Genomic DNA, 12,955 nt, shown 5'->3' with positions numbered 1-12,955 from the left:
CGTTGGGATGTCCCAGGCACGGTGCTTGGAGCTCAAGTGTAGCCTTAGCAATGCTCCTTTCACTGTGTACACAGTTAATTTAGGGCAGAGCACAGGCTGGCGCTGGAGCAGCCACAAGTGTGTGCGCTGGGCTGGTGGCGATCTGGTGGGACTGCAGGCGGCCAGAGGCACAGGCACGCCCACCCTGGCGGTGAGCCCGGGGCGAGCCTGAGCTCTGCAGCCCCGGTGACCCGGCAGGTTGGGGCGGTGCGCTCTGAGTCACCGGAATCAAGGTGTGGCCGGAGCGCCGCGCCCCCGCCGCCAGCCTGGGGGCCGCGTCTTCGCGGGAGCCGCCTCTTCCTTTAGTCGCGGTGCGGGCGCTCGCAGGACCACTCTCGGCCGCTGCTCCAGCTCCGCGTTCCTCCGCTCCGCGCCGCCACCGACGACATGCTGCGCTGCGGCCTGGCCTGCGAGCGCTGCAGGTGGATCCTGCCCCTGCTGCTGCTCAGTGCCATCGCCTTCGACATCATCGCGCTGTCCGGCCGCGGCTGGCTGCAGTCTAGCAACCACATCCAGACGTCCTCGCTTTGGTGGAGGTGTTTCGACGAGGGCGGTGGCAGCGGCTCCTACGACGATGGCTGCCAGAGCCTCATGGAATACGGTGAGTGGCCGCCGCCTCCGGGAAGCCCTTGGGGGCCTGAGCGGTGGTAGCAGCCCGGGCCTGTCTTAAAGCGGTCATGGGCCGGTGACCGTTTCAAAGTCTGCTCAGAGTTCAAACTTCAGAAGCAGCAGATTTGGGTGACCCAAATTAGGCCCAAACCTCAAACAGACTAGTCCAACTCATTTAAAAATTCATTTAAAAAGGGTTCTCAGTTACCCGTGCAAGCTGATGTCAAGCCATTGCAAAGTACGAATGGCAATAATCTGCCAGGGTGGATTCGTCTCATTTCATCTAACTTAACCTTTTTTTTTTTTTTTTTTTAAATCTCATGAGAAAGTCCTTTCAGGCCAAGTAGGAGCAGTTATGATTCGATAGATACTTCAGTATCTTGGCTGTAGAGCTGTTTCATGTTCGCTCTTGTTCTGGGGAGTGGCCTTGGTTTGAAGAGTGGCTGTTAGGGAGCTTTATCTGAGTCTGACTTAAAATCGGAGAAGTAAACACTCCATTGAAGTGGAGTTGGCACTTTTAACACATTGCCTCTGCTAGGGAAAAGGCCCGATTTAACAGTCAGTAGCCGTCTTTGAAAAGAAGCATTTTCTTCCTCACGCAAATGATCTTCTGTTCAGGGTAGAGACCCGTAGTGACCAGCAGTGCGTAGGGAGCAAGGGGGAGATGAACGGTAGAGCCGGTGCAGGTTTTACTGATCAGTTTGGCCCCTTTAAAGGAAGCGAGTTACTTTTTTTTGTTTTTATTTATTTTTTTTCCAGCTTCACCATAACTTGATTCTTTTCTGGAAGCCCAGGGCTTCTGCCAGGTGTGGTTTGGTTTGGGTCCTGGGCCTTGTCCGTGTAGCTTATTCTCCCTGGAGCAACTTTCAGAGAGGGAAGCAGGTAATAAAATGAGAAGACAGCAGCCAATGTTCTTGCTTTCTTTAAGGCCCGTGCTCTCCCTAAAAAGCAGACACAATCGCTTGGCTTACAGAACTTTCTATTGCTTCAAATCTTTTAGGTTCTTACAGGCAATGGGTTGTCTTGGAACAACCTAGCCGTTTCTTAAAATGCATTCAAACTCGGTCTCTTTCAGGGGACGTAAGAGGTGTGCTTGTAAGTTTTTAAAATAGACTTTGATAATTATAGCTCACTCCAAGGCTGATACAGCCCCAAAGAATACTCAGTAGCAGAAGTCAGCTTGCAGAGGCAGGATCAGCATTCTTGCTGGGACATGATTTGGCCCGCAGGGCCCTCTTGTGAAACACACACAATGCCATTTCAGTGTTTCTTGCCTTGTAAGGTACGCTCATCTTTTAGGGTGTGCCCGCTGTAACCTCAGGCTGATGCATTACTGTGTGGATGGGAGGGAAAGGGCAAGTTTTGTTTCTAGGTTGTTCCTTTCCCCACTGCAAGCAGACACCCATCTAGGGTGTAGTTTGTTCCAATTCACTATAGAAATCAGCCCTGGAAAACTGAGGTTTTCCCAAATGGATCTTGAAATCTTATTGCTTTCATAATGCAGGGCCTGGTTCTCAGCTGATGCCTGACGGGTGTTAAATTAATTTAACACCTCCTATCTCCTTCGAAGAGGTAATTAAGTTCCTATAATGTAGTAGACAGCTCTTGCCCAGCATCCGGATACATATCACCAATGGAAGATGGGCTTTAGTGTCAGGCTGTGGAAGGAAACAAGAGCTGTGGTGCCCTCTTTGACGTCCCCATCCCCTCACCATGATAGACAGGGATGAATTAAAATGCTTCTTGCTCTGCCCACTCTGTGTGGATGGATCACTAGTGTACTACACAATTGCAAGTCAGTGGCATGTTCTACACTTTCGGGTGATTGTCTGGGCAGGCCAGAACACTATAGATCTCCAGAAAGCTTTAACAGGGCCTTGCTGAGAACAGTATGCTTGTGTGAGCTCGCACTGTATGGAATGATGTGTGCACTCCCACAGCGCGTGAGCGCTGTCTTGGATGGCAAGGAACAGAGTAGATAGGTCTGTTTAAACCATACCAACATATAGAACTGAGCATGTGTGCTTCTCCCTCTAGAACCCTTCTTGATGATACTTGGAAATAATGTTTATTTGAAGCTATTAGCAAAGCAAAACTTTCATTACAAAGCGTTCGATGACTGTGTTCTGCTGAGTGATATTCATAACATTTATTTTGGTAGTGAGTACCGTTCTTGGCAGTGTTGACCATAATACTAAATAATATGCACAGTTGGCTTATATTTGCCAAGAAGAAAATGAGAATCTAGGTTTGCGATCGAAGTGATCGTTCAAGTTTCTCCTCTAAGCCAAACTCAGAATTAAACTCTAGTGAGTGTGCACACCCTCTTTTTTGCAATGCTGGAAACTTATTTTCCAGTTTAGAGAACATTGTGACAGGGAGTTATTTTAAACTTCAACAGACTTCAGATCCTGCCTCTGGCAAGCTCTGACTTGTCAGGGTGGAGGACATAGGGATGAGGTATGCACTGGAAGGAGGGGCAGGAGGGGGAGAGGAGGAGGAGGAGGAGAAGGAGAAGAAGAGGAAAGGGGGAAGAAGAAAAGGAGGAGGAAGAGGAGAAAGGCCTTGAAAAGTCAGTGGCTGAAATTTAAACTCTGAAGCACACCTCAATTTTACCAAAGACATCCCATGAAACCCTTGGTGTGCACCCAGACACCACTTTACTATAAGTCAGAGGATCGGAGTAGCCTATGAAATGTTTTAAGATCATTAAGTGCCCTGGTTCCTAAAAACGCAGGACATGGGGGAAAATAAGCACTGAGTCAATCATTTACATTAGGCTAAATTCACCAGAAAAGCCCTGATTCTGGGATGATGCTCTCGTAGCTTTGGGGGGGAGAAGGGGAGTTTGTTGATGGGAGGGGATGGGAGGTAAGCTGTTGTTATGAGGAAATCAGCTTAGTAGATAGATTCCACGTGTCTGCATGTACGTATGTTCACATTCTTAAAGCGAATTTAAAGGCCATCCACTCCTTTGATGGAATAACTTTAAAATGTACGTTGGTGTGTAAACTCTAGGCATCAAGCCCATGGTGCAGGCTAGCCCACTGACTCTTTGTTCCAATAGCACCTGGAGAACCTCAGAGTCTTGGGGGACTTCACTAGGTTCTGTCCTAGTAACACAGACTTCTGGACCTGTGGAACTAGAAAGGAATTAAGGTGCTGGAGTTCCAGTTTTCGCCAAAGCCCCACAATTAGTATCCACAATCAAGCAGCTTCCTTTTATGTGAGGCCTTAATGCCTGCCGTGGACAATGCTATTGGATACGTGCACCTCTGCTACGTGGACTGAGAAATGTGCTCCCTGCCCTTCCTGCTACCCAGCATTCTTCCATCCCATAGGTTTGAAAGATTCGAGGGTCTGTTGGCTACAATAAGGCATAGTTTCTCATTCCTTTCAGGAGTTCTGTGAAAGCACAGTGGTAAGGAGCCACCACCCTGGGGGGCTTCGGGAAAGAGTGTCAAGTGTGTAGGGTCACTCCAGCAGCTGGAATGCCTTGCCCGTGGCTCTCCTACCGTTTCTCTTTTAGGCCAGCCATCCCTAACTTCTACCGGATGACGACCTGGTCCTGTATACAGTACATTTTGTAGGTCTGTTCTTAATCATCCTCCAGAGTTTTGCTCCTCCGGTGTTACAAATCAACAGCCTGGGAAAGTCACTGGATACCAGTGTCTTAACCCAACCACTCTTAGAATCTTCAGCGGAACAAGTTTCGCAGGAACAGGAAGCAGGGCGAGTTTGGGGCGTTGTTACCGAAGCTTCCAAATGAAAGTCAGACCTCTACCAGTGTCATTGCCTTTATCTCCTTGTTGAATATGCAAAGCAATATTTTTATACGCCACATCCACCCATGTTTACCCACTTATGTGTAAGATCTCTTAGTTTTTAAAATATTCAGATTTTACTTCTGCCTGTGAATGGCGTAAAGAACCAGACAGAAACAGTAAACATCGGATCAGAACTCTGCTCCCCTAGGTGGGACCTTTGATAATGCTCATTGAAGAACGGATGTTCTAGAAAAGGGACCCCGCTTTAGTTTGATGATACATTGGTGCCCACAGCGTCTTGAGCAATGGAGTGGACCGCTCAACTATTTTGGTCCGTTTTAGTTCACATGTAAAATCTATGAAGAATAAAGCAGACCCCTAGGAAAGCATTAATTTGGGGGCGGGAAGGGAAACTAGTGAGTTTCCAAAAAACCCAGATTAGGACTATCGCAGTATTCTCCCTTTTCCTTGGTTTCTTTCACAGCACAAACTTGCACAGAGTAGTCCTTAGAAAACACACTTACACGTGCACAGAATGCACACGGGAAATAATGGATTGCTCTTTCGATGAGGAAAGGAAAGGAAACAAGGCGTCTCTACCCTGAAACACTTATCTGTTTCCTTGGAGGCCTGCCTGCTTTTGTTGTCTCGGTCTAGTGAGTCACACCCACACTACTAGGAATGGTGGGAAAGTTGGGTGGTAAGGAAGGACACACTTGGGTTCTAAGCTGATGGAGATGATCTCTACCTGTGAGTTGCTGTAAGCCAGCAAATCACGAAGAGGCAGCAGCTTTAGGATGTGTTTTGAAAATGGATGCTTTTCCTTGGTGTTAGCGAGAAGTACCAAGAAGTAATGTAAAATAGGAATATGTCCCAGAGGCTAGCATACATTCATAGATGTTAAGTTCTCCTGCAACTGAATGAGATTAAGAGCACCTGAAATACAAGTATTTTAGCTTAAAAAAATAGTATACAGTGAGAATGCGATGCTAAAGCCTGTGTGACCAAACGTCCTCTTCTCAGACCGTGTCAGGCCTTGAAGCCCCCGTTGAGACCTGGTGAGGCCCAGTCTCTCCATCCCAAAGTAAAATTGCCATTGACCTGAGAAGACATGTTGTCTTGCTTGGAGAGGTCTGTCATGTGTCAGCTGCAATCTTTAAAACCATGCCAAGATTTCTGTCTAAATGATAGCCGGATGATTTCAGTGTGGGTGTTGCCCTACTGCAAGGAGCAGGTTTTACTCGTTCTACAACTAGAGTGGCTTTTCTCAAGAGAAAATGTTGCTTCATTTTTTCTGCCTTGATTTTCTTTACACTCAGCATTTTAAGTAAACAAGACATTATTAGCTAATGTATTTACTAGGGAAAGTGCCCCAGATGGTTCATTGTAAGCATAGCTTCACCTGTTGGAAGGAGACGTGTGCAGTAGGTCGCTATTTCTTTCCTGTAATTCTTCGCACATTCCTGAAATTAAGTGTGGGTTATACCCCAGCCAAATGGCAAGAGAAAGAAGTCACATCAGTAACCTGTCCATATTCATCTAATTCCCTTCAAATGAAAAGGTAAAACGAATGCAGTATCATCACACAGAGCTTAGTTAGACTTTCAAGACAGTCTGTGATTGTGGAAGTTCCGATATTAAAATATGTTCCTTGTCAGGGAATATTTCCGTTTTTACTAAAAATTGTGTTTGAATTCTCGGTGCTTATGCAGATTTGTTGATTCTTCTGGCTTCACAGTGGGAAATAACATTTTGCTATTCTGAATGCGGTGGTTGATTTTTATTAAACCTAATGGTTGGCAGTAGCTGTATAAACAGGCAAACAAATAGACTACTTGATCTCAGGTCAAATACTGAAGTCTACAGGCTTATGAGGGTAGCACTGACTCCATTTTATAGATCTCAGTCATCTAAACTCTTATGCTCAGCCTTCAGTATGCCCATAGAAGGGGCACAAGGGACCAGCAGAGAATGATGGGGGGGAGTGTAAAACAGAATATTACATTCCTGTTCATATACAGAGTCTAGATTTAATCCCCCTGCCTCCACCCATTCAACATACGCTACATGAAAGCAAGAGAGACTGGAGGGGGGAAGATGAGGAGTGAGGAGGAGACAGAATGCTGACGGTGAATGACTGTGAGCCAAGGTGCAAAGCACATTTGTACATGTGTGTACATGTATGTGTACATGTGTGTAGAAGTGTCCCAGTGAAGCCAGTTATCTCTGTAGGAACTAAAGCAAATCTATGCATTGAAGAACCACAAGGCTGCTAACAACTGAATTTCCTGGATCCAGTCTTTTAAGCCCTGGCCCAGGAGGTCTAGAGGAAGACATCAGAATCTGTAGAAGTGGGCTATGGACTATGTATACTTAAAAAGATCTGATCAAGGGGTTGGGGATTTATCTCAGTGGTAGAGCGCTTGCCTAGCAAGCACAAGGCCCTGGGTTCAGTCCCCAGCTCTGAAAAGAAAAAAAAAAAGAAGATCTGATCAATTAATTGTCTACCAAAGCATAGTCCTTTCTCATTTAAAAAATTTCTTTACACGAAGGACAAGACAAAGGGGGAGAAAGGAGACATGAATTATGTATTTTGGTTTTGGCATTAGTCATGTGTTTTTAAAACAAAAAAATGTGTTAACCTCGCTCTAAAATCTCTCATTGACCTGACAAGAAGAACAAGACTTGGTGGGGAGGGGGTGTAAGAACTGTACCTCTCAAATCGGGTGTAGTCATGGGACGTCACACCCCTCTTGCCCCTCCGTTGCTGATGAGTCATTTGTAGGAAAACATGGCATTTGGAGACATTCTCCTTACTCATCTGTTATGCCCCAGTCAGTCACACACCCTGCAGGGAGCCCTGCAGGACCGGAGACAGAGGGAGGAAGGAATGAATGGGGAGCTTGCTTAACCCCCACTCATCTGTAGCAGATGGAAATCAGATCTGGGTGACAGGAGTCTTTAGGGAGGACACAGACCCTTGCAAATGTGGGATGGGGTGAAAATCTGAGACTATGGGCAGACGTTATGGGAACAGAAGAGGAACTTTTTGGACAGGAAGGGCTGAGAAGTTTAAAAATGGGGTGATTTTCACATGGGGGTGCTTATCCTGACAGCTTGCAGCCAGGCGGTTTTAGGCGGAGTTCACAGATGAGGAGACTGGTGGGAGGTTAGTAAGGAGCAGAGGCAGAGCCTAATTGAGCTTTGGCTGCGTCTAAACCCTTTGCTTTTCCTGAGTCACTGTTTGATTCTAAGCACTGAGATGACCAGGCATAAAGTGAGTGTGTTGTTAGCTGTGCTGTAGTTTAGTGAGAGGTAGGACCCAGGGAAGAGGCACATAACTCCCCTTTAAAATGAAGAGTAGAGTAAGAACATGCATAGATGGGTTGGGGATTTAGCTCAGTGGTAGAGCGCTTGCCTAGCAAGCACAAGGCCCTGGGTTCGGTCCCCAGCTCTGGGAAAAAAAAAAAAAAAAAAAAAAAGAACATGCATAAATGAAGAGGCCTACAGAGTGTGGGATATGTGTACAGTAAAACTGCTGGGCAGTAAAAAGGAATGAGGCTCTAATTTATGTTATAGAATGGTTTGTCTTTAAAAAATGCTTCCTTTGGAGAAAGAAACCAGCCACACCAGGTCAGGAGGGTAACAGTCCAGTAGTGTGGAATATCTAGAATATACTAATTAGGAAGACAGACTAGTGGTTGCCACAACCTGGGATGGGGGTAGTGGGGGACAAAATGACTACAGAAAGGGGTTCCTTGGGGAATGATGAAAATATTCTGGAATTGTTAATGGTGATGGCACCATAGCTCTCGGAATATAGCACAGTCAACACAAAACCAACACCCAACTGTGAGATCCTGAACGTGCAGTTGACGTACTTCGTGACTTACAAGTTATATCTTTTTAAACTTCTGATCGGGATTCCAACAGGCTAGAAAGCAAACTAAGTATTTACCATCTATGTATATGCTAGCTTCTAAACGAGAAATGAGGGTAGTGTGAACCGTAGAAGTTGTTCTGATGAGTTGGTGCACATCCTGATGCTAATTGCTAGCCCTGTGAAGAGAGTTGGATGTGAGGAGATGGGGAGTCAGTACAGATTGAAGGATAGGGACTTTTGAATGACTTGTGCTTGTCTGCTGGACCTCCTCACTTGCAGAACAGAAGGACAGAAGTCTAGTACAGCCTGTGCAGGTCTTCAAACCTAGAGGTCAATCTGCCTTATCCTAATTCTTTTTAAGACCAAGGCCAATAGTGAACTCTGGTGAACTAAATTTTGAATGAAACCAGACATTAATATAAACTAAATAACAATCCTTTAAAGAGGAAGCATTTCTGAAAGAGTGTGTAACTTGAATTGTTCAGTATGAAGAATGTTTATCATGGTCATGTATAGTTAAAATCGGAGTGAGTTTTTAAAATGGGTCTATTGATGTGGAAACAGAACCAAGAAGCTGGATTTACATTTCAGAGATGTACACATGTGCCATCAGATATAGGGGAGCAAAACACTTTAATACTATCCTCTACATGAATCACCAAGCTCCCCCTTGAAGTGTGGAGTTTCTTAAATATTCCTAGCCCTTTACAAAGTAAAACCCAATCTCTCCCTTCCTCCAAAACTCCTTCCTGGTAGGGAAAAGGCTGTATATGATTTGGTTGGCAGTTTTAGACTTGGCTTGTCTGTCTTACAAGTGTCTTGGCCTCTGTCCTGCAGCCTGGGGCCGAGCAGCTGCTGCCACGCTCTTCTGTGGATTCATCATCCTGGTCATCTGCTTCATCCTCTCGTTCTTCGCCCTGTGTGGACCCCAGATGCTCGTTTTCCTGAGAGTTATTGGAGGCCTCCTCGCACTGGCTGGTAAGACCAAGTTACGTCAGATCTTCACCCATGCTTTCAGTGGGCATGGGTAGAATGTTCTAGTCCATCACTAGGGAAGGCCTTCTGATCTGTCCTTAGAAGCGGGTCACCAAGTGCAAAAGTATCAGAGGAGATAGGAGTTTTAAGAATCTGGTGGCTTTACCTCCATGCCTTAGATGGTCTTCTGTTCTCTCAATTCAAGTGACAAGAGTTGTCTTCTGTATGTTCTCTCTCAAGTATCCCCATCCACTCAAACCTACCCCAGAGACTAGCGGTGTGTCTGTCCTGTAAGTACAGTAGCATTCCTGGCCTCCTATGAGTTCCGTGCTGGCTGAAGAGACCTGAATATCCCCAGATGTTGAAGGAGTTTTGTGATCCGGTGATAAGGTAGAGTAGGGGGGAGCCAGACTTAGAATCTGCAGCATAGATCCTATGTCAGGTAGGTGAAATCTGCAGCAGAGAGCTGTGCCAGGGAGGTGACTCAGGCGTCAGTAATGTGAAGACAGATGCAGGTAGATAGTGCTCAGAGGACACGTTTATTGATATAAAGAGAAGAGCCTGGGATTTAGGAGTGAGGACTATTTAAGTTTCTGGCAAACACCTGTCAAAGCGACATGGTCCCAGCAACCAGCTACATTCAGAGATGAAACTGAGTCAGTAAAGAGCTCTCCCAAACAGCCCTTTTCCAGAGGACCCAGGTTCAATTCCCGGCACTCACATGTTGGATCACAACCTTCTGTTACTCTGCCTCCAGAGGATCCAAGCCTTCTTATGGTTTCCACAACATGCGTGTGGTGCACTGATAGTCATGCAGGCAAAACACCTATAAAAATAAAATACACGAAATTACAAAAGGAAAAGTAGCGAAACTTGGTTTTCTAAGGCCAGACAGAGATGGTGTTGATAGGATAAAATCAGGTCTCACCTTACTTTTCAAGTTACCAACCAAGGACCACAGGACAGAATTCCAGCCACGAACTCAGAGAGACAATCTGTGCGGCCAGTGTCAGTACTAGGCCAGATGTCTCACAACTCCATGGGTCCCATAAAATCAAGCTCGAGCCAGGAGAATGATAGCAGGTCCATGTTATGAGAGGAAGGGATGGAGGGAAAGAAGGAGTAGAGGGGGAGGGAGAAAGAAAGGAGAGAAAGAGATGGAGGGAGGGAAGAAGGGAGAGAGAGAGAGGGGGAGAGAGAGAGAGAGAGAGAGAGAGAAAAAGGGGAAGGAGGAAAGAGGAAGGAAGAAGAGGAGGGAGTGAAGGAGGAGGAAGATAGGAAACCACTTTAATGTTTATCTGTAGAACTCTAGAAACAAGTTAAGATGTTGGAACTAGGGTGAGGACAGGCAATGGTTAGGCAAGTTAGATACTCATGTCACGCAGAGTGGTTTCCCACGTGTTTCCTACGTGGATCCAAGGATCCGCTTCATGCAGCAGCCAGCCATGACTAGCTAGATCCCTCTCGCCCCCTTTCAGAGCGATTGTCACTAAAGGGAGAAGCTATGGGAATGGGGAGATGTGCGTTCTGGATGACTGTGATGAACACCACGACCAAATGCAACCAGAGGAGGGAAGGGTTCATTACACTTTGCAAGCTACAGGCCATCAGAAAGCGAAGCTATAACAGGAGTTCAAACAGGAACCAGAGGCAGGGACTTAGGCAGAATTGGAGGAACACCGATTACTGGTTTCCTCAGTGCCCAGCTTAGTTTCGTATGCAACCCGAGACTTCCTGCCCATGGGTGGCATCGTCCACTCCAATCGTTTATCAAGAAAATGCCTCCTAGACATGCTCACAGGCCAATCTGATGGCGTCGTTTCTTTGGTCAAGCTCCCCGCTCCTAGAAGAATCTAGTTTGTGTTGTGTTTCCAAACACTAATCCACACACTGTGCATTCGTTCATGTGTTTGTTTATTTGAACTTCATACTCTGAGCTTATTTCTTCTTCCCTCTAGCTGTATTCCAGATCATCTCCCTGGTTATCTATCCCGTGAAGTACACCCAAACCTTCAGGCTTCATGATAATACCGCTGTTAATTACATCTACAACTGGGCCTACGGCTTCGGATGGGCAGCCACGATCATCTTGATTGGTTGCTCCTTCTTCTTCTGCTGCCTCCCCAACTACGAGGATGATCTTCTGGGCAATGCAAAGCCCAGGTACTTCTATACATCTGCCTAATGTGGAGGGAGATCCTGAGAAAAGCCTGCTGCAAGATGGATCTGAGGAGGAAAGTGTTCTCCAAGGAGCAAAGAACCTATGTTTGGGCAGTGTTCATATGAGCGAAAATGCTAGAATAAATGCTAAAGAAAATTCTTCATAAATAGTGTTAAGTTTCATGTCCCTGTGTATGTCTTGCGGAGTTAAAAGAGACTTGTTTCTGTTTGCTAAGTATATGCTGACTTCTCCTTGCACCAATTCTGTATCATTTAAGCTTCATTTGTTAAAGAGCGTGCCCGGGAAACTTGCTAAGGTAGAAATGCCATGGCTTCTCGTTTAATAATCTGATGAAGCTTTTGTGTTTCCAGAGAGAATGGGTTGTTTCTACAGGGAATGGGTTGGCGACAGAGAAGGAAAGCTACTGGCAAATTCCAGTGACCAAATATTCCGAAATTAATGTTTTTCTTAAACACACACACACACACACACACACACACACACACACACACACACACACACACGCCCTTTTTGAGTTTTCAGTTACATAAAGAAGCAGAGTGGTGTCCTACGTGAGCATCAATGTTTTGAACAGTTATTGTTTCGCTCAGCTTTGTGTTGATTTTCTCCGATATGCGGGAAAGTGAAACATGGCCGCTGTCACTACTGAATGCTAAGATGAATTTTACTCTTTTGACGTAGATTAGAGGGGTGGGGTGTGGGAAGAAGCCATATCTACAAATCTGTACAGTGTTGCGTGTATGTTTAGAACCAGCGTAGACTAGATGGGAGGGTGGACTAGGCTAATTCCTCCCGACCGATGGATGTGATGAGGTCAGGTAGGAAGGCCGATGAGGGTTACCATTCAGACATCCTGGGAAAAGACATGTCAATGCCCCTCTCAGCCTTAACTGAGCTCTACTGACAGACAGCTAGAATAGATTTGAACTGTAACAGAAACCTAAATGTAATTACAAACCTGGTCTTCCTCGGTAAACAGACTTAATATATCTGTATAATACATACAAGGGGAAAATTTGGGAATGAGTTTCTCTGAATACATATTGGAAGGGCTGTTATTATTTTTTTCTTACCATTTATACTCACTGAATGGAAACTAGCTTATTTTAAATATCAGAACACTATTTTGTAAGTTGCAGCCAAGACAATTGCAGTTTTCATGACCAGCTTCCCCAATAAACCAGATGTTCAAATCCTGCGTCTGATTCGTAGTTTTTTTTGGTTGTTGTTGTTAATTCTCCATTCTGTACGGGGAATTAAAAGTGCTTTCAATGAGTAGGAGCGTTAGACAAAATGAAGTTTCTTTTCCCACTTTTAAGTATCTTGGTTTTGTTTAATTATTCAATCACTTTAAAAACCTCATCCTACAATTTTAATCTTGCGTTTTGCATAAGAAACTCACTGGCATAAACCCTGTAAGTAGCTTTTATTGAACAGGATTACATTGCATTATTTGGGTTTGTGTTAAAAATTGATCAGCTTGCTGAACCCAGACGGAGA

General features: G+C 45.4%; 1 protein-coding gene across 1 annotated transcript; it reads left to right on the top strand.

Moving 5' to 3' along the window:
* Positions 1-285: 285 nt before the first annotated feature.
* On the top strand, positions 286-12,653 carry Perp (p53 apoptosis effector related to PMP22). Its single transcript, XM_032894945.1, has 3 exons — positions 286-640; positions 9,136-9,276; positions 11,232-12,653. Exons 1-3 carry the CDS (start codon positions 427-429, stop codon positions 11,456-11,458), a joined length of 582 nt encoding a protein of 193 aa, XP_032750836.1. The 5' UTR covers positions 286-426; the 3' UTR covers positions 11,459-12,653.
* The last annotated feature ends 302 nt before the right edge of the window (positions 12,654-12,955 follow it).

The sequence above is a fragment of the Rattus rattus genome, chromosome 2, assembly GCF_011064425.1.
Source record: "Rattus rattus isolate New Zealand chromosome 2, Rrattus_CSIRO_v1, whole genome shotgun sequence".
NCBI classification, from domain to species: Eukaryota; Metazoa; Chordata; class Mammalia; order Rodentia; family Muridae; genus Rattus; species Rattus rattus.
The sequence above is the reverse complement of the archived record's forward strand: the minus strand, read 5'-3'. Positions and strand labels throughout refer to the sequence as shown.